Source organism: Bufo gargarizans, chromosome 3, assembly GCF_014858855.1.
Source record: "Bufo gargarizans isolate SCDJY-AF-19 chromosome 3, ASM1485885v1, whole genome shotgun sequence".
NCBI classification, from domain to species: Eukaryota; Metazoa; Chordata; class Amphibia; order Anura; family Bufonidae; genus Bufo; species Bufo gargarizans.
Window position 1 is genome coordinate 524,681,522 of NC_058082.1, and position 22,615 is coordinate 524,704,136.

General features: G+C 39.9%; 1 protein-coding gene across 1 annotated transcript in view; it reads left to right on the forward strand.

The window, feature by feature from the left end:
• IL1RAPL1 (interleukin 1 receptor accessory protein like 1) overlaps positions 1-22,615 on the forward strand; it is a 1,039,435-nt gene that overhangs the window by 15,009 nt on the left and 1,001,811 nt on the right. The window contains exon 2 of the mRNA XM_044285800.1: positions 9,084-9,363. Coding sequence (XP_044141735.1) covers positions 9,084-9,363 — 280 coding nt within the window. The remainder of the gene's footprint in view (positions 1-9,083; positions 9,364-22,615) is intronic.

The following is a 22,615-nucleotide window of genomic DNA, read 5'->3' on the forward strand; positions in this document are numbered from 1 at the left end:
CTCCTTGAAGCTGCCTTTGGGGTGCTCGGTCCCAGATGGCGGCGGTCAGTAGCAGGCGGAGTCTCTTGGCGGCGGGTGTTCTGCTTTTGCCCACTGCTCCCTCTTTTGCTACGCTGTTGGCTCGGTCTCACCACTGCCTCTTCCTCCGAACTGTGAAAGTCAGTGGCACGACCTTCATTCCATGTGGGGTCTAGGACCTCATCGTCCCCTGCATCGTCTTCCACCCAGTCTTGATCCCTGACCTCCTGTTCAGTCTGCACACTGCAGAAAGACGCAGCAGTTGGCACCTGTGTTTCGTCATCATCAGAGACATGCTGAGGTGGTATTCCCATGTCCTCATCATCAGGAAACATAAGTGGTTGTGCGTCAGTGCATTCTATGTCTTTCACCGCTGGGGAAGGGCTAGGTGGATGCCCTTGGGAAACCCTGCCAGCGGAGTCTTCAAACAGCATAAGAGACTGCTGCATAACTTGAGGCTGAGACAGTTTCCCTGGTATGCATGGGGGTGATGTGACAGACTGATGGGGTTGGTTTTCAGGCGCCATCTGTGCGCTTTCTGCAGAAGACTGGGTGGGAGATAATGTGAACGTGCTGGATCCACTGTCGGCCACCCAATTGACTAATGCCTGTACCTGCTCAGGCCTTACCATCCTTAGAACGGCATTGGGCCCCACCATATATCGCTGTAAATTCTGGCGGCTACTGGGACCTGAGGTAGTTGGTACACTAGGACGTGTGGATGTGGCAGAACGGCCACGTCCTCTCCCAGCACCAGAGGGTCCACTAACACCACCACGACCATGTCCACGTCCGCGTCCCTTACTAGATGTTTTTCTCATTGTTATGGTTCACCACAACAACAAATATATTATTTGGCCCAATGTATTGTATTCAAATTCAGCGGGATATAAATTTGAGGCCTAGTATTTAGGCGCTGGGTGACCGGTATGGATTTAGTGACAGAATTAGACTTGGAAATGCACAGAAGCGTGTGTGTGTGAAGTTATTCTGAATGACCCTATGTGCACCTTCAATATTATATACCCTTTTAGGGATAGATTTCAAATAGCTCTGATATAGCAGAAACCACTAAATTATGAAATTGCTAAATTGGGAATTGTACTTCAACCCAGAACAAAAAATGTGCTTTGACGGACACTAAATATCTTGCCCAGCAACAACAGTACACCGGTGGGTAACGAGAGATTTAGAGGGAATTAAATTTGAGGCCTAGTATTTAGGCGCTGGGTCACCGGTATGGATTTAGTGACAGAATTAGACTTGGAAATACACAGTAGCGGGTGTGTGTGAAGTTATTCTGAATGACCCTATGTGCACCTTCAATATTATATACCCTTTTAGGGATAGATTTCAAATAGCTCTGATATAGCAGAAACCACTAAATTATGAAATTGCTAAATTGGGAATTGTACTTCAACCCAGAACAAAAAATGTGCTTTGACGGACACTAAATATCTTGCCCAGCAACAACAGTACAGCGGTGGGTAACGAGAGATTTAGAGGGAATTAAATTTGAGGCCTAGTATTTAGGCGCTGGGTCACCGGTATGGATTTAGTGACAGAATTAGACTTGGAAATGCACAGAAGCGTGTGTGTGAAGTTATTCTGAATGACCCTATGTGCACCTTCAATATTATATACCCTTTTTGGGATAGATTTCAAATAGCTCTGATATAGCAGGAACCACTAAATTATGAAATTGCTAAATTGGGAATTGTACTTCAACCCAGAACAAAAAATGTGCTTTGACGGGCACTAAATAACTTTCCCAGCTACAACAGGACAACGGTAACGAGAGATTTAGAGGGATTTAAATTTGAGGCCTAGTATTTAGGCGCTGGGTGACAGGTATGGGTTTAGTGACAGAATTAGACTTGGAAATACACAGTAGCGGGTGTGTGTGAAGTTATTCTGAATGACCCTATGTGCACCTTCAATATTATATACCCTTTTAGGGATAGATTTCAAATAGCTCTGATATAGCAGAAACCACTAAATTATGAAATTGCTAAATTGGGAATTGTACTTCAACCCAGAACAAAAAATGTGCTTTGACGGACACTAAATATCTTGCCCAGCAACAACAGTACACCGGTGGGTAACGAGAGATTTAGAGGGAATTAAATTTGAGGCCTAGTATTTAGGCGCTGGGTCACCGGTATGGATTTAGTGACAGAATTAGACTTGGAAATACACAGTAGCGGGTGTGTGTGAAGTTATTCTGAATGACCCTATGTGCACCTTCAATATTATATACCCTTTTAGGGATAGATTTCAAATAGCTCTGATATAGCAGAAACCACTAAATTATGAAATTGCTAAATTGGGAATTGTACTTCAACCCAGAACAAAAAATGTGCTTTGACGGACACTAAATATCTTGCCCAGCAACAACAGTACAGCGGTGGGTAACGAGAGATTTAGAGGGAATTAAATTTGAGGCCTAGTATTTAGGCGCTGGGTCACCGGTATGGATTTAGTGACAGAATTAGACTTGGAAATGCACAGAAGCGTGTGTGTGAAGTTATTCTGAATGACCCTATGTGCACCTTCAATATTATATACCCTTTTTGGGATAGATTTCAAATAGCTCTGATATAGCAGGAACCACTAAATTATGAAATTGCTAAATTGGGAATTGTACTTCAACCCAGAACAAAAAATGTGCTTTGACGGGCACTAAATAACTTTCCCAGCTACAACAGGACAACGGTAACGAGAGATTTAGAGGGATTTAAATTTGAGGCCTAGTATTTAGGCGCTGGGTGACAGGTATGGGTTTAGTGACAGAATTAGACTTGGAAATACACAGTAGCGGGTGTGTGTGAAGTTATTCTGAATGACCCTATGTGCACCTTCAATATTATATACCCTTTTAGGGATAGATTTCAAATAGCTCTGATATAGCAGAAACCACTAAATTATGAAATTGCTAAATTGGGAATTGTACTTCAACCCAGAACAAAAAATGTGCTTTGACGGACACTAAATATCTTGCCCAGCAACAACAGTACAGCGGTGGGTAACGAGAGATTTAGAGGGAATTAAATTTGAGGCCTAGTATTTAGGCGCTGGGTCACCGGTATGGATTTAGTGACAGAATTAGACTTGGAAATACACAGTAGCGGGTGTGTGTGAAGTTATTCTGAATGACCCTATGTGCACCTTCAATATTATATACCCTTTTTGGGATAGATTTCAAATAGCTCTGATATAGCAGGAACCACTAAATTATGAAATTGCTAAATTGGGAATTGTACTTCAACCCAGAACAAAAAATGTGCTTTGACGGGCACTAAATAACTTTCCCAGCTACAACAGGACAACGGTAACGAGAGATTTAGAGGGATTTAAATTTGAGGCCTAGTATTTAGGCGCTGGGTGACAGGTATGGGTTTAGTGACAGAATTAGACTTGGAAATACACAGTAGCGGGTGTGTGTGAAGTTATTCTGAATGACCCTATGTGCACCTTCAATATTATATACCCTTTTTGGGATAGATTTCAAATAGCTCTGATATAGCAGAAACCACTAAATTATGAAATTGCTAAATTGGGAATTGTACTTCAACCCAGAACAAAAAATGTGCTTTGACGGACACTAAATATCTTGCCCAGCAACAACAGTACAGCGGTGGGTAACGAGAGATTTAGAGGGAATTAAATTTGAGGCCTAGTATTTAGGCGCTGGGTCACCGGTATGGATTTAGTGACAGAATTAGACTTGGAAATACACAGTAGCGGGTGTGTGTGAAGTTACTCTGAATGACCCTATGTGCACCTTCAATATTATATACCCTTTTTGGGATAGATTTCAAAGAGCTCTGATATAGCAGGAACCACTAAATTATGAAATTGCTAAATTGAGAATTGTATTTCAACCCAGAACAAGAAATGTGCTTGAACGGACACTAAATAACTCGCCCAGCTACAGCACTAGGGACAGATTTAGCTGGATATAAATTTGAGGCCTAGTATTTAGGCGCTGGGTGACAGGTATGGGTTTAGTGACAGAATTAGACTTGGAAATACACAGTAGCGGGTGTGTGTGAAGTTATTCTGAATGACCCTATGTGCACCTTCAATATTATATACCCTTTTAGGGATAGATTTCAAATAGCTCTGATATAGCAGAAACCACTAAATTATGAAATTGCTAAATTGGGAATTGTACTTCAACCCAGAACAAAAAATGTGCTTTGACGGACACTAAATATCTTGCCCAGCAACAACAGTACAGCGGTGGGTAACGAGAGATTTAGAGGGAATTAAATTTGAGGCCTAGTATTTAGGCGCTGGGTCACCGGTATGGATTTAGTGACAGAATTAGACTTGGAAATACACAGTAGCGGGTGTGTGTGAAGTTATTCTGAATGACCCTATGTGCACCTTCAATATTATATACCCTTTTTGGGATAGATTTCAAATAGCTCTGATATAGCAGGAACCACTAAATTATGAAATTGCTAAATTGGGAATTGTACTTCAACCCAGAACAAAAAATGTGCTTTGACGGGCACTAAATAACTTTCCCAGCTACAACAGGACAACGGTAACGAGAGATTTAGAGGGATTTAAATTTGAGGCCTAGTATTTAGGCGCTGGGTGACAGGTATGGGTTTAGTGACAGAATTAGACTTGGAAATACACAGTAGCGGGTGTGTGTGAAGTTATTCTGAATGACCCTATGTGCACCTTCAATATTATATACCCTTTTTGGGATAGATTTCAAATAGCTCTGATATAGCAGAAACCACTAAATTATGAAATTGCTAAATTGGGAATTGTACTTCAACCCAGAACAAAAAATGTGCTTTGACGGACACTAAATATCTTGCCCAGCAACAACAGTACAGCGGTGGGTAACGAGAGATTTAGAGGGAATTAAATTTGAGGCCTAGTATTTAGGCGCTGGGTCACCGGTATGGATTTAGTGACAGAATTAGACTTGGAAATACACAGTAGCGGGTGTGTGTGAAGTTACTCTGAATGACCCTATGTGCACCTTCAATATTATATACCCTTTTTGGGATAGATTTCAAAGAGCTCTGATATAGCAGGAACCACTAAATTATGAAATTGCTAAATTGGGAATTGTATTTCAACCCAGAACAAGAAATGTGCTTGAACGGACACTAAATAACTCGCCCAGCTACAGCACTAGGGACAGATTTAGCTGGATATAAATTTGAGGCCTAGTATTTAGGCGCTGGGTGACCGGTATGGATTTAGTGACAGAATTAGACTGGGATATGGCCAAAAAATGAACAGACTATTGCTGGTTAAATGCACTTGGTGTGACAGCTTCACCCTGATGTAGGCTTTAGCCAAAAAACAACCACACCATTGAGGGTTAAATGCACTTGGTGACAGGCGCAGCTTGCCCCTGATTTTGTATATGGCCAAAAAATGAACAGACTATTGCTGGTTAAATGCACTTGGTGTGACAGCTTCACCCTGATGTAGGCTTTAGCCAAAAAACAACCACACCATTGAGGGTTAAATGCACTTGGTGACAGGCGCAGCTTGCCCCTGATTTTGTATATGGCCAAAAAATGAACAGACTATTGCTGGTTAAATGCACTTGGTGTGACAGCTTCACCCTGATGTAGGCTTTAGCCAAAAAACAACCACACCATTGAGGGTTAAATGCACTTGGTGACAGGCGCAGCTTGCCCCTGATTTTGTATATGGCCAAAAAATGAACAGACTATTGCTGGTTAAATGCACTTGGTGTGACAGCTTCACCCTGATGTAGGCTTTAGCCAAAAAACAACCACACCATTGAGGGTTAAATGCACTTGGTCGCAGCTTGTGCTGGCGCACCACAAGACACAAAATGGCCGCCGATCACCCCAGAAAAATGAGACTGACAAACGGTCTGTGCAGCCTAAAAACAGTGAGCAATTGAGGATCAGCAGCTCAATGATCCACAGCTGCAGATCGATCAGTTAATCAAGTCCTTTGGAGGAGTTAATCTGCCTAATCTCGCCCTACTGTCGCAGCCGCAACCTCTCCCTACGCTAATCAGAGCAGAGTGACGGGCGGCGCTATGTGACTCCAGCTTAAATAGAGGCTGGGTCACATGGTGCTCTGGCCAATCACAGCCATGCCAATAGTAGGCATGGCTGTGATGGCCTCTTGGGGCAAGTAGTATGACGCTTGTTGATTGGCTGCTTTGCAGCCTTTCAAAAAGCGCCAAGAAAGCGTCACAAAAGCGCGAAGAAAGCGACGAACACCGAACCCGAACCCGGACTTTTACGAAAATGTCCGGGTTCGGGTCCGTGTCACGGACACCCCAAAATTCGGTACGAACCCGAACTATACAGTTCGAGTTCGCTCATCCCTAACTATATTGAATATAGTGCTATATATTTGTTTCTTATAATATTCGTCATTTCTTTCCATCTGAAGTCATGATTCCTTCCTGCTGAAGTTGCTTGGCAAGCAACTTATACAGGGAGGAATTATAACTTCAGATGGAAAAAAAATATGAATATTCTAAAAAAGAAATATATAGCACTATATTCAACATAGGGCTTTATATTCGCTTTTGACCCACGCCTGTTTTGATCGTGTAATATTCGCATATTCTGCTGATGATGACGAAGCCCCTTCTTAACCGGCTTCGAAGTCTGATCGGCTTCATCATCATCGGGTAGTGTCTGCACATCACTGATGTTCTCCTCAACGGCCTCTGGGTCAGGAGCCTGAACACTCGCAACACAAGCTCCGGTGACACTCTCCTCATCACTACTTGCCCGCCTAGCGGAAGAAATTGCGGAAGTCTCCTCCACATCATGGCTGGGCAGTAGCTGCTGAATGTCCTCTAGAAGCTTATCCTGGCTGAAAAGTGAAGCTGTGCCCACTGCATGTAGAACTTCTTGCGGTGATGGAATACTGAATGGCGTGAGATTTCACCAGAGCACAACGCTGGCAGACAGATGCGAGTGCTGCCTGACCCTGTCAATCAGGACTTGGAGGGAGGCAACAAAGTTGGGAGAATGGAGTCTCTAGGAGCAGGAAAAACGCCCCCCCCCGCTCCTAAAGGCTAATTAGCATATTATAAAAGTTAGATTTCTGGCGCAACGGGGGCATTAATAAAAGTAGGAATAGGCTAGTTAGGTTTAGCTGACATTAGTTCATCGCTAATGTCAGCTAGATTAATAGGGTTAAATCTGGTGACAGAATCTCTTTAAAAGTGGTACAGATTGGTGGAATTTAAATTTCAAAATCACCCTAGGTCAAAAGGGTTGACTACTATGACTACCGAGGCGCTGTAATAACAGAAAAACAAAGGCATAGGGAATAATGAAGCTCCAGCTGGGCCCTGAGCAGATAGCTAGTAAATGCAACAATGTTGCTGGAGTGTAGCTAGTGAACCTGAATTACAAGAAACAAACAGCACAGTCTCTTTAAGTTTTAAAGTGCTTCTCATTGATAAGAGCTTAATAAAAGTGAAGTCTTAAAAATGCAGACACCAATAGGCAAATGTAAATAGTGGTAATCAGTAGTCATATGACTAATTGTAAATAATTGGGCATATCAAGGGTTTCAACACTTTTTCCCATAATCATCAAGGGGCATAAAGTGGGGCTTCAAGGTAAAGGTGCGGGGTCCTAAGGTGGCCATTTTGTGCAAAAATTGCACCACAATTCGGGAGTAACAATCTGTCTTCAAAGTAAGCCAACCAATAGTTGGTAGGTAAAGGTGCAGGGTCCTAAGATGGCCATTTTGTGCAAAAATTGCACCACAATTCGGGAGTAACAATCTGTCTTCAAAGTAAGCCAACCAATAGTTGGTATAGAGTCAGAGAAAAGTGTCCATCTCTGCACCAGATTTATCATCTTGGTATTTTATCATCAGTCCCTAATCTGGTTCAGATCTATACAGACTATCTAAGTTTACATCATCTTTACGATTAGTAAATCTAAGTCTTTTTTTCTCTTTCTGTGATAAAGCTTTCACAATGTAGTTGAAAATTTTTCTTTAGCCTACACTCATGTACACAGCAATCACATATACTGTACTTCGAGTGTTCAATTCCACAGCCAGGCCACTGAAGGGAAATGAAAGCAATAAGGTTAGAAGCCTCCACAGATATAGACAATCTTTGTAACTGTTCTTTATTTTGACAAATTGCTGAAGATCTTGTATAAGTGATTCTTGATACATGTAACTATAATTTATTAATTAGCTGTGATACCAGTCTTCATGGATATTGAGGACAGTGACAGTAATTACCCTCATTTTCCCAACCCAGGACTTGTTTCATCTGCCCTTGTCTGTTCACAGACAGGAACAGAGGTGGAAAGTTCAGTAGCTGCTTGGATAGGGCAGAGTCTTTCTTTATTTCCAGCTTAAAGAGATAAACAAAATTAACTAAAATTGCATTGTATTGTGCTCTAAATTCCCTAAAGAGATATAAATATGGTAGTTAAATGTGGTGTCCAGATTTAGTAAAATATTTTCTGCATCCAGTTACGGCCCCCCTCTTGTTTATGTCCTGAGTCTGGTAAAGCAACTCTGCTCAATTCACTTAAATATAATACAATATAATACACAGCCCTTGGGTACTGATTTGATAGAAAAAAAGATTCTTTAATTTTATTCTGGACAACACCTTTAAGACCTTATGAAAAAGTTACATTTGACATCAGTGGTCAAACTATTGTTTAGTATTGAAAATTTACTTTTTGAGTTTTCATCTTACTTCCATTACATGTATGATGAAAATAAATGTTCAGATATTTACAATATCCGCTTCACTTCCCATCTACTTCATTTACACTGAACTGATCTGATACAAATCGTTGTGACGGAAAGGTGTAAATGTGTTACAGCTACTTGGCAATAATATTCTACATGTCAGTAATGTGTCAGCCAACACATTATAGAAATCAGTCTAATGATGACAATATTTGCATAAAGTGATGAGACTCCAGGGTGTAAAGAGAATTATAATCTGCTTTAGTTGCTTCATCTGTTTTTTCAATGTTTTAGTCTATAGTTATGAGGAGATTAATAGATCAAGATCTTAACTGTATGTCTTTTTCTTGCAGCGGATGGATGCACAGACTGGTCGGTGGATTACAAGAAATATCAGGTTTTGGTTGGTGAACCTGTTCGAATAAAATGTGCATTATTTTATGGATACATAAGAGCAAACTATACATTAGCACAGAGTGCTGGACTCAGCTTGATGTGGTATAAAAGTACTGGGCCTGGAGATTTTGAAGAGCCAATTGCTTTTGATGGAATAAGGATGAGCAAAGAAGAAGATGCTATTTGGTTTCGACCAACTGTGACAGAAGACAGTGGTCTTTATGCATGCGTCATAAGGTAAGCATTCATATGGTTGATGTAGCTGAAGAGTTGTAAGCTATGTAGTTGAAAACTGCGGCTATCTGCAAATGGTATAAAAGTTTCAGATATGTTTTCTATATTATTCAATGTCATGTTATCATACCTATTCCATGACACTGAGTTTATGGTGTCAATTGACACCTGAAGAATTAGAATGATGAAAAAAAAAAATACTACCTAGCAACTGATCCACTCATACTGTAGTTGCATTTCTCTGCGTCAGTTCACCAGCCCAATAATATTTTATAGTCTAAGATCAAGATTTTCCATCCTATCCATATACAAAAAAAATCAAGAACAAAAGGATAGGGTGCTGAAATCAAACTTGTACTTTCTTTCCCCTGACATCTTCTATTGGGAAGTCACGGGATCAATATTTACTTTAGTCAGCCTCCCCCTAAGAAATTGACATGGATGGCAACAATCTAAAGTATATGGTGACATTAAGCCTAAATTTGGCCATATATATTATACTAAAAACCAGAATAGATTTAACAATTAATATTTTTGATGATCAACGCCATGCCATCATTCATTTTAGAAAAGTTGGTGCTGTTTAAAATTTCAGTTGGTGCTAGCCCACAAAATATCTTTTCTTGAAATGCACAGATGAGTCACATTATTATGACCACATGCTAATATCCAGACTAACTGCCATGAGCAGCATAGACAGGCTGGGAGTGACGGTATAAGGTCTTGGTAGGTTGTCACCTGTATCTGGAGTGTGTGGGAAAGGATACATAGAGAGAACATGATGATCAAGATGGTCCCACATATGCTCAATTGGTTCAAGTTTGGGGAATTATGAGACCAAGGTAGTGCTTGAAAGTCTTGTTCATACTCTTCCAACCAATGTTGTACATATCTAGCCCTGTGACATGTCACATTGTCTTGCTGGAAGATCCCATCATCCCCAAGGAAGACAGTCAGCATGTATGGGTGTATGGATCTTGCAAGGATGGATTTATACCCAAATCAATTGAGAGTGCCTTCAACATAGATAACAGTACATAATGCTGCCACCACCAGCATGGAACCTTCCAGTAATCGTTGTGCAATGAGCAGGACCGTGGTACGGTTACACGGACGCCAAATTATGCAGTGGGTCTGGATATGGGTATATAAGTCTATAGTTTTTGTTTGTGATGCCAATTGTAGCGTGCGCAGGGTACAGTCTCAGGGTCCTTTAAGGTGTTGCAACTCATGTACCAAGTGAGGAATGCCAGAGTGGGGTGATGTCTCTGTGTAGTAGTAGGTATAGTGTCAACGGTATCTCCTACCTTGGTACAGCTGGACTCCTGGATCCTGGCTCACTTGCAATAAATGAGTGTGTTGCTAGTAGGAGTAATTGAGGAACTTGGTAGTAATGAATGAGATCCAGACTTGAAATATAATTCAACTTTTCTTTACTGGAGGCAGCATTAATCCATATGAGTTACAGCAATAGTCCTTGGGTCACAGCAGGTATTGGCAATGTATGGCAGGGATCAATATCTGTTCTGCATCTATCACGTGCCTGGAGCTCTCTTGCAGGATTAGTCGTCTGCTTATGGCTCTGTAATATGTGGCAGGAATATATCTTCTGCTCTATCTTCCGCTGTATATGGGACTGGCTATCTGAGGAGGAATTTGGCTTCTCCTGGTCTCTGGATAATACTCACAGTTATGCTCACAAGGAATGGTTCATCCTGGAGTTCTGGAGATGGATGCTTGCTTGTCACCAGTTGAGGCTGAAGGGCTCAGACTGGGAATGGTGATCTTTGGTCTCAGCCGAGACTTGATCCTGGGTTGGGATCCCTAGAACTGGGAGTTCCTACCAGCACAGCCTTCCACAAGCAGGGGTAGCTGGCACACTAACTCTAACTTCCTTTCCTCCCCATGAGGCAGGATGTGGGAACATTCCACACCTCCTCAAAGAGGGGAGAGCTGAACTGGAATAAACTATTCCAGTTTAGAAACACTAAACTGACACTAAGGTCTTGCTAAACATTGCTTCTACCTGCTGGTGTACATGGACATTACAGAAAATACATGTAACAGGCTTAGAAAATACACATTATTGAGGATGTGATATTAAATTACACAGGATAAAAATATAAATACACTTTTAGCGGGGTAAAAGAGTTTAGTAACATAACTCTGGGATGTTACAGTTGCAGGGTAATTGTTCTCTAATGTTTCACCCTTGATATGCTAAATTCCATCCATTTGATGAAGCAGAAAACATGACTCAATGGAGAAGTCAACCTTTTGCCAATGGTCCAAATCAGATGCCACAAGCAAAAGATGAAGCCTTTTCTGTAAATGCAGCTTTGTTAGCAGAGGTGCACTGACCATATTTCTGCTTTGGAACTTCATACGCAGTAAGATTTGCTCAACAGTTTTTTTCAAACAGCACACAAACAGTTCACAAATTTCCCAGTATCACAAATACTGCCACTCTTAGCCTAAAAGTAAATAATCATCCCTTTTTAAAACTCTGATAAATCGTCCAATGACAGCAAATAGGGATATATGCACAGACAGCCAAACACACACCTTTTAAACCCACCAAGCCAGATCACAACACATGACTTCCTTTGAGCTATGCACAGCCGACGTCAGAAGTAGGAACTAGTCATAATAATGTGACTCAACTGTGTACTTTTTTTTCACAGAAGAGCAAGCCTAGTTTAAAGTTATTTGTGTTTGCCTAGTAGGAATGGACATGTTTGGCTAGCTTAAACAACTCTAATGTCAATGTGGACTAAAATGAATATGGTTGCATCTGGGAACAATTGATCCTTCTTTAAACTGCTGTTCAACTATTAACCTACCTTTATTAAATGTGTATGGCTACTTGCTGGAATTTTTGGAATACTCAATGAGAAGAGGGTATCATTTGAGCATGCATACTACCACTGCATTCCAAGTCTGTGGGTCTATTGACGATACAGGACTCAGCTATCTCCAACAGCCCCACAGAGATTGAATGGAGCTGCAGTGCATTTGACCTTATTAAAACAGGTGACACAAGACCCCTGTTCCTGAAGGGGACCATTAGTTGGACCTTCACCATTCTAACAGCTACGTATCTCTACGTATCCAGTCAATGGGAATAACTTGTTGCCGAAAATCCCCTTTAATGCCCTAATTTTAATGCAATTTAAGACATTTCACTTTAGATTTGGAAATATTTTTAACTGCCTGGTATTATATTAATTAGTGCTAAAGCAAATTCAGGTTTTGAAATGTTATGTCATAACAAGTTTGCAAACATGTGCATTAACTCACTTGTCCCAGGAAGGCTCTGCAAGTCTACATGGCACCTAGAGTACATTTAAAGAAGTTGATGACTATAGGCACATTTCTTTTTTTTTAAACTTACACCATTGTTTGAGAGACAAAACTATATTCTAGATCTAATGTGGGGAAGGGACTTTACCGATTATTACTGGTTGCTAAGATATAAATGTATAGAGATGTGGTGAAGATGAGTTTTCTCCATGATATGATATTGTGATATCTGTAGTTTGACACAGAACAATTAGTAAACCTACAGAATTAACTTAGAGGTTATCAAAATACATGAATTATGTGGCATCTGCTACATCTGCACACATCCAGCATATGAAGCTTAGCTTTAGGGTTTCAAGAGGACATTTCACAATTTATCCGTCATGTCTTTCTTTTAAAAATCTTTTTATTAATTTTTAACATGTAAAAGAATTACAGACAATAGTATGCGTACCAGTGATGTACAAGGCTTCAACATTGTATAAAGGTAAAAACAGAGATCTTGTGTATAAGGTACTACATTACATTAGCAGGACCTAAGCGTATATCGCAGATGAGAAAGACTCCTCACAAACTAGAGAGGGGATTTGATAAGCGCCCAAGAAGAACAAACCATATAAAATTAGTAAACTTTAGGATAAGAAAAGGCACCAGCGTAATGCAGGCGATAATGATCCATCAAATTTGGGAACTAGGTCTATAAGGTGGACCTGTCTTTCTCATGTATGCTATACGTTGTACAGTGCACATTGGAGGCTTTTTCAAATAACCTTGATAATTCAAGCATGAAAAAAAAGAAACTAAGAGGAACAACAGGAACTGGGAGGGGAGGAAAGGGGGGCGAAAGGGAAGGGGGGGGGCGTGGGAGAGGGAAAAATATAAGGAGGTGGTGAGTACAAATGACATCCGCTCCATTGAAGTATCTGACTCTTCGAAATCCGTAAGTGCCGGCATACAAGTAAGGAAGGCAGCTATAGAGACAGAGCAGCCAGTAGTAGAACCTAATATCCATAAATAAATCTATTTAGTGGAGAAGATAAAGAGCAAACAAAATAATCTGACACCCAGTTGTTTAGGATCCCAGAGTATTCAACTCCTTGAGTATGATCGGGTTCATAGTGTCTCTGCTAGCGATCCAGGGAAGCCAAATTTTTGTATATTTGTGGTGTGACCGTAATTCCCAATGTGATAGTTCCTCTAGTCTTGCTAGAGCTTCAACTTTTCCTCTCCAATGAGAAATAGATGGGGTGGTAGGAGATTTCCAGTTGGAAGCGATTAGTAATCTAGCCGCAGCCAGTAAAATTCTCAGGAGGGAAAGTTTCGAATTGACTAAGGGATTGGGTAATAGGGTCAGGAGAGCTATTCCTGGACTGCTAGGGAGTAGACCATCATTTAGCCCCAAAATATCTCTTATTATCTTAAAAACTAAATCCCAGAAGATTTTGATTTTAGGACAAGACCACCAGATGTGTAGGAAGGTGCCTTTACCAGAAAGACATCTCCAACAACGGTTAGAAGTACCAATCTTGCCGGGGTTAAGTACCATCTTGTGAGGATTTTGTAGGCGTTCTCTTGAATAGTTACACATCTGAATATGATCTTGGGAGTACTTAAAATAATCTGGGTATCCCTATCAGAGAATTTAACGTCTAGATCTCTCTCCCACTCCCTTAAAAAGTAAAGGGGGGAAGAAAGCTCCAGAGAAATTAGGTTTCTAGATACGCTAGAGATAATCTTTGCTGGGTACAGCGATTGTGAGACAAGTTTTTCAAACCAAGTTAGTGGTGTAGTGATTTGGTATTTAGCAAGAATAGGGTTAATGGTGGTTTTAAGGTACGAAAATTGCAGCTGATTGAAACTTTTAAGTTTAAATTTCTCTGCTACAGAAGTGAGGTCAAGAAAAGTGCCCTCATTATCCCATAATTCGTGCGGCGGGAGGTTGGAATTCCGCAGTTGGGGGGGGCAAGATCAGGGCCTGACCCTGATTGAGACTAAGGCAGTCCTTAATAGTTATAAGTGGGGAGGGGTAAGACAAACACGAACCTCTTATATCTACATTATTCCAAATAGCTATTGTAGCTGATGTCAAAGTATCTCTTGAAGAAATCTGAGTAGTCTTACCAGGTTCTGATAAAAGGAGTAGGGGTCTAATTGGATCACTTGCCAGTTTTTCCTCTAAAGGAATCCAGAGTTTATGTTTTGGTGTTCTCAATATGTCAATGATTCTGTTTATGTGTACCGCCTCATGATATCTTTTGGCAGAAGGAAAGCCTATGCCTCCCTTAGGGAAGGGACGGAGCAGGATTTTATGAGCAATTCTAGGTTTTTTGTTGCCGCAGATATAGGAGGGAGAAATCTTCCTAAAAGTGTTAAAGAAACTGCTTGGCAATTTTATCGGGAGAACTTGCATTAAGTACGTGATTTTGGGTACTATTAAAGAGTTAAAAATGTTGCGTCTACTTATCCAGGAAATGAAAGAGGGGGACCATGAATTTAGTGTGTCAGGAATGGATTTAGTTCTGGCGTAATATTAACTCCTAGAAATTTTATGTGGGAGTGAGTCCACTCGAAGGGGGTGTTTTCTTTGAGTTTCTGTAGCGGTTTGAGTGAAAGAGTGATGTTCATTGCTACTGATTTGGATAAGTTTATCTTGAAGTTTGAGATAAAGCCGAACGTGGTGAAAGTTTTAATAATGACCGGGAAAGCTTGGGCAGGATTGGAAATCATTAGTAGTAGGTCATCAGCATACGCTGCTTGCTTGATCTCTAGATTGCCACAGATCATACCTTTATCTCTTTAGTTTGTCTGATGAATTGTAAAAGAGGTTCGACTGTGAGAATAAAGAGAAGAGGTGAAAGGGGACAACCCTGTCTTGTTCCATTATTTATCGGGACAGGTTTAGAGAGAATATCATTGACTTTAATGTTGGCACTTGGTTGGGCATACATAGAGAAAACAGCTTCAATAAAAGGGGGGGGGGGGGAAGCCAAACTTAGATAGAGTATTTTTTATGAAGGGCCACGCCACTCTATCGAACGCTTTTTCAGCGTCTGTTCCCAAAACCACAAAAGGGATCCCGTTCTTTTTTGCTAATGCAATAGAGTTTATGACTTTATAAGTATTATCTTTACCTTCGCGCCCAGGAATGAATCCTGTTTGGTCAGGATGAATGAGGTCCTTCAATAAGCGTTTAATCCTGTTTGTCAGTATCTTAGCATACATTTTTATATCTAAATTTAACAGAGATATAGGTCTGTAGCTTGAGCATAGGTTAGGGTCCATTTGTGGTTTGGTAGGGCATTAGGGTCTCTCTGAAAGAGATATAATATAGCATTGGGAGGCCGTCTGGCCCTGGGGATTTATCTTTAGCCATTCTTTTAATAATATCGGAAAGCTCAGCTAATTTGATTGGTGAACAAAGGCCAGTAGCTTGATCAGATGATAAGGACGGGAGATGTATTTTGCTAAGGAACTCTTTGGTCAATCTACTTTTTCCATCTTTCAGGGCTACGGAATCAGATGTATCTATATTGTATAGCTCCGAATAGAACGGTTGGAAGGCCTCTGCTATCTCGATATCATTTCTCACTAGTACTTTATGATTATTAAAGAACGTAACAATCCTAGATTTCCTTTTACATTGCTTTGTTAGAGCTAGCATGAACTTAGAGGGCCTGTTTTCATGAGCAAAAACTTCTGTTGGAGGGCTAAATATAGCTTAGCCGACTTCTTATTTAGGAGTTCCCTAAGCTTGTCCCTGGTAACTGAAAGTTCTAATAAAAGTTGTTTGTTCTGAGATTTTTTATGTGAGGAGTCCAATTCCGCTATTCTGCTATATAATTCTGCAACCTCAGCACGTCTTCGTTTATTTACGTAATAAGCAATTGCTATAAAATCTCCCCTAATCACCAATTTATGTGCTTCCCATAATGTGTGTGGGGAAATCGATTCAGAGTTATTTATAGAGAAAAATTCCCTTAGTTTAGTTTCTACTTTTTTTTTATTTGTTGGTCATCTAGAAGAGTCTCATTGAGTCTCCATATGTAGGTCTTGGGGGGTGCGTCATGGGGTTTTAAGGTTAGGAATACTGGTGCGTGATCAGAGTGCACAATACTGCCAATGTGTGTTTCTGAGCAGTTTAGTAGATGGGATATAGGGACTAGGATATAATCTAATCTGTGGTATGTGTTATGAGGATGAGAATAAAAGGAGAAATCCTTTTCACTCGGATTATTTGCTCTTCAAACATCTATAAGATTACTGTTGAATATCAATCTTTTGATAGCAGCAAGTGTTTTTAGGGGGACCATTGATCTGCCTGCTGAGGTGTCTACTTGAGGGTTTAGGGCTACGTTAAAATCGCCGGCTACTATCGCTATCCCTTCTCTAAATTCCTCAAATAATTGCCAGGTATTCTTAAACCAAGTTTTGTGGGATACATTGGGAGCATATAAGTTTAAGAACATGTACATTTGGGATTGAATTGTCCCTTTTAGTAATTAAAATCGTCCTAAGGGGTCAAACTTTAAACCTGTCATGGTAAAGTCAGTTATCCGTCATGTCTATATTCATTCAGCAGGTTGCTTAGCGTAAGGTGATGAGCATGTGCCTAATGTAGTCAGTTAGTTACTGGCTATTATAGCCTATCTGCATTATGAAACCTGACAACCTGAACCTATAGCCAAAGAGTGTTATTCTTAATTAAACAACTTGCCATAGTTCTGATTTAGCATCATTATGTAGAGAATGCAAAGTAAGGACAATCTACATTATGTGTTCCATTATCTCTTATTGACCATACAGTTTATAATTAACTATGGTATGGATCAAGGCTCGCACCACACCATATATCCTATACTGTATAATAAATAATGTCTGGCAGCTTTATTGCTATCCAATTCCTATAAACATAGAAAAGGTAAGCAAGTCAACTTTAAATACCTTATTTTAGGTTTTCCAGTCATAGTTTTGACCTTTGGTCATGGTCACAATTCATCTAAAACAGCTGGGTCCTTTTTAAGTAAGCACAGGAGGACTAAGGTCATCTGTGACTTCAGCTTCCCAGGTGTTTGAATAGTAAAGACTCCTCATGGACCATTTTAATAACATCAGGATTTATGATTCTTTCAGAAAAGGCTGTAAACCATATTGTAATGCTTAGGTTCTAATCCTGCTGAATGTGCAGAAAATAAATGGATAGCGATATATATCTAAATATTCTTCATGTGTCAGCTATGGCATAAGCCAACACAAAAAAATATATTTTATGCTTGTGGTGTATATGAAAGCGGAAGTGTAGCCAGTTAACAGTATATTGGGTCCAAGGATGGAAATACCAACTTGCTGTGACATGTTACAGCTGAGGATGATTTTATTAGCACAGATTTGCATTAGAGAGAACCTGTCAATATGAAAATGCAGTTCAATCTATGGGAAGCATGCACAGGCATAGGTAAAGGCTTGGCCCCCCTTCCCTCAGTGCTTTGTGGCCAGGGGCAGGGAAACACATAGCCTTCGTGTCACCTTGCAAAAATTGAAACAGCCCCCCATGCCAAATTTTTGACCTAACGCCTTCCCTTCAGCCAGAGGTGTAACTTGACCAGCAATCACTTTCTATAATACCAGTATCTTCTTATGTGGCACAAAAGTCTTTCTTACCAGTATCTTCTTATGTGGCACAAAAGGGCTCCTGCAACTTCTACCTCTGTTCCCCCGATAGCTACGCCCCTGGAAGCATGTTATAGAGCAGAAGGAATTGAGCAGATTGAAACTGTATATAGTCATATGGATAACGATTCAGAAAAACTCTTTGCTTTTTCTGAACTCAGTGGTCATATGGGTGGTCTTTTCAGTGATTGATAGCCCTTCCTGCATGATTGTGTATGCAGAGATATCTGTCAATCAATGATAGGAACAACCACTTGGCTTCTGAGCAAAAAAACAACAACAACAACATTAAAATTAATAAATTACTGAATAACTGAAGTTTTACTGAATCTCAATAAACTATATATCAATCTGTTTAGCTCCTCCTGTTCAATAACATAATTCCTATAGAGTGCACTGCATTTCATGGTGATAGGTTCTAGGTAAATAGGTGATAGGTAAATTTTGCCACATTTTCTTTCAAAGCTGGTTATTATTGTTGAGTGAATTGCGCTTCGGATCCAAGATGTGAGTTAGTTTGAATGCTTTACGGAGATCCATCTCCATACAGTATTAAAATGCATGGGTTCCAGCGAGGGAAATTTATTATCACTTTGTAATTTGATTTTTCAACTTTAAAACCAGTACCGAAGCCAACTTCCGAACCATGATTGCCGAAGTTATTCAGCAAAGTCTTGTGAGATTTCGGTCATAACTCTGTTCACTTTGACGGGTCTCCATACAGCATTAAAACTAAATTTTTAGTGAATTGACCTATCAGCATTTTCTAAATGCAATATAATACACAATAATAATTAACAGACAGAATATTAAAAATATCACTGTGCTGAATAATAAATATACCACTGAATGATAAATATACCACTCCTGGCACCAATACCTGCTAGTGTCAGTTGTCTCTAATATTTAAAGTATAGTGATAGTAATATACATCTGTTACATCAATGTGATATTTCAAGTATGGTTATAGATGGCATGTTTACAATATCATATCGGATAGACTCCTATAAGTTTACCCTTTTGTAGGGACATGCCATCAATGACCCCTGCCAATTAGAACAAAGGGACAGTAAGTATCAACTCAGCTGTTTTCAGAAAACCACATGCTCAGCTTATTCTAGTCAATGGCTAAACAGTCTACAAAATGTGCCCATAGTGAATAGGAGCAGGAGTGGGTTGTCATTTTTACAGTCCCTTCCCTCTGTTCTAGCATTCTGAGGATTTTTTTTTTAATTAGAGATCTTCAGTCAAATTTTATGAGTGCTACACCAACCAAATGGAATTGAGTTGGTGCTACTCCTAACATTATACTTTTAGTCCCCTGGTTTTCACCCTTTAACCCCTGTACAGTTATCTGGTTTCCGCTGCAGGGGAACCACTAGGCCACCACCTTCTGGCGTAGTCTCTATTTGGTTGACACCAAGGGATTATACAAAACCTTAGTTAGAGACAGGTCGAGGTCAGGAAAGGTATAATATGTGCAATCTCATACTGTCCTAGGTGGGGGGACAGGGTGGCAGCAACGTCTATACAAAAATCAGGCAAAAGTCAGGTCAGACAGTGAAGGGTCAAATCCAAAAAACAGGAAGAAGCCAATATATGGGAAGCAGACAGATCTATAGTGCACCTTTGCAGTCTAGACAACCTATTCCTCAGGCACACTCCCATTGGGGAGGTATCTTAAGTACCCAAAAGAGCCCAGCCACTAGATGGCGTTAGTTGGGTTGCCATGCCAGAGGGAGCACGTGCACTCTATAAGCAGTGGAGGAACCTTGCCAGTAAGCAGTCCACAGCCTGTGTAGAGGGACAGAGCTACCCTGGCAGTCAGGCACTCCGAGATGAAGAGGAGAGTGGGAAGTGAATAATCACTGCTGGAAACAGAAACACATGGGGAGATGAGTAGAGAAAATTGCAATATAATACCAAGGGGTGGACTGGGAACTCAAAGTGGCCCTGGAAAAAACTAAAAGTGGCCCCATTTTGTTGTTGGGGCCAAACTGACCGATGGCAGGACCGACACGAGTAGACGTGGCCAGTAATACCATATTGCGGCACATTACACCACTCCAGCATAACCAATATCACAGTGCATCATAAAATACTGCCAAAGAAGCTGAAAAACTCATGATGGCAATACAGTTGAATTCAAGAGTCAGGAGAGGAGTGTCAGATCATTACTTACCTAGCTAGTGGCCATGAGGAGGGCTCAGATCCACGGGAATTTTCCCCAGAGGATCTATAGCCTGTCTTCCCCTGAAAATACTTAATATTAGTAGTTTAAAAGCTCACAACCAAATAAATAGAATACTGGAATAACTGGAAATAGTCTAATTAGTGGAGAACATGAACACTGTCAACTTGACTAGAGAGTGGAAATAGTAATGGTAAAGATGATGCATATTGCTCTCACATAAGAGTAAACTATACGTCTCGAGTTCAGATTGCTGCATTGTTTTCTAGCATTAGAAATTACCTAACCCAAGGGATATACTGTAAAAATAACTGCAGCAAAACACACTAACAGGAAAAGTTGTTTTCTTTTATAGAGCAACAGTAGGAGCCTTTACATATTAATGGATCTATGCTATTCCCTCATAAGAAAGAGAAACAAATCGCTTTGCACATTGCATGACCTATCTACCTAGGCATCAATAGTTACTCCATTACATGTATACTGCAGATTTAAGAGCCTCCTCAATTAGCAGACAAACCGACACACAATTTCTGGCTACAATGTGCCTAAGTCATGTCTACAGTTGCCTAATTCACAAAAGTGATTATTGCTATTTTTTTTTAAGGACAGGTGCACTTTAAAGAGATTAACAATCACATATATGTAATTAACTAGCTCTTTCTACATTCCCCTTTTATCATTCTATTGCATCTGAATAGCCAGTGATCTTCATTAAGCCAGAACACATCATGATTATTTCCCATTTCTAATCCTACTTTACCTTACTGTGGATATTAAGATTGTTGAGCGCTCATTATTAATTCATAATCAAGATACTCTTGCTCTGCATATTAAAGATGGTTGTCTTCACACTTCTCTCATTAATTTTCTCCGGCTCGTTTGTGAACATGTCTTCATCTAATGCTTGTCTGGTGCCTGTGCACAATCTTAAGACAGCCTTCTATGATCTATCCTCACACATTATCTTGGAATGACTTCATTAATTTCTTTGACTCCAGCCCTATGTACAGATGATCTGGGCATCTAATGCAGATCAGTACCTCGTATATGAATTTTTAATGTTAGCTTATTTCTTGGAATTATTTGCCTTACTAATGATGTAGCTAGATAAATTCTAACTTAGGAATACTGATCACATACGTAGTATCATTACTTAGGATGTTATATTATAGTATTCAAAATCCCAAGAGTGAGATACAAAAACATTGTAAAAATATGTCTGGCTTCACCATATACAATAGTCACACTTATCGTTAGTCAATATTGCTTAAAACTATATTCCCATTATAACACAGAGCTACATGGAAATACTGTTTTATTGCAGTCCACAGCAGGCCTCATCTCTGACATTTATGTATTTTTTTTTTTGTTTTTACTGACTACAATTCTAGATACATTTAAAAGGATTGTCCACTGGATAAAAATTACTGTTAATCAAATTCACAATGAAAAAGCATACTCCCCACACCAATCCCCTATCTTAATATATGAATTTGTATATTCATATATTCAGTATATGAATGATGTGTCAAAAAGGATCTGAAAGCAGAGAGCAGCAGAGGATCAGTAAAGAGATTATGTTTGTCTTTATTTATTTTGTATCTTTTATCATAGTTTTGAGCTGCTTTAAGAGTCGTTTTATTTAATGGACAACCAACATAACATCTGTTGAACTTGCAGAACTGTAATACAATAATGTAGTGGTCCTACTACTACAAATATTCATAATACAAAAAAGGGTACATCCTGTCACATTTTAGTATACCTTATACTTGCTTCCTGACTTCCATTGATCAGTAATCAATAGCCTGTCCTAACACTATGACTTGACATAGGGCTGTAGTACACTTCCCGATCTTCCCCGTAGAGTTGATTAATGATGAACATTTTGGTCAACACTCATTTGCCTCTGACTGTTACATTGGCCAATACAAAGTATATAGAGGAGCGATTTCAGCACTTCCCTGATTAAATGGAGAGATAGGCTGGCAGTATTCTGAGATCTTTTAGTCTTCTCTAAATTAAAGGACACCACAAAACTTCTGAAGGTGTGCAGATACATTTTTTCAAGCAATTTATGCTACAGTAGAT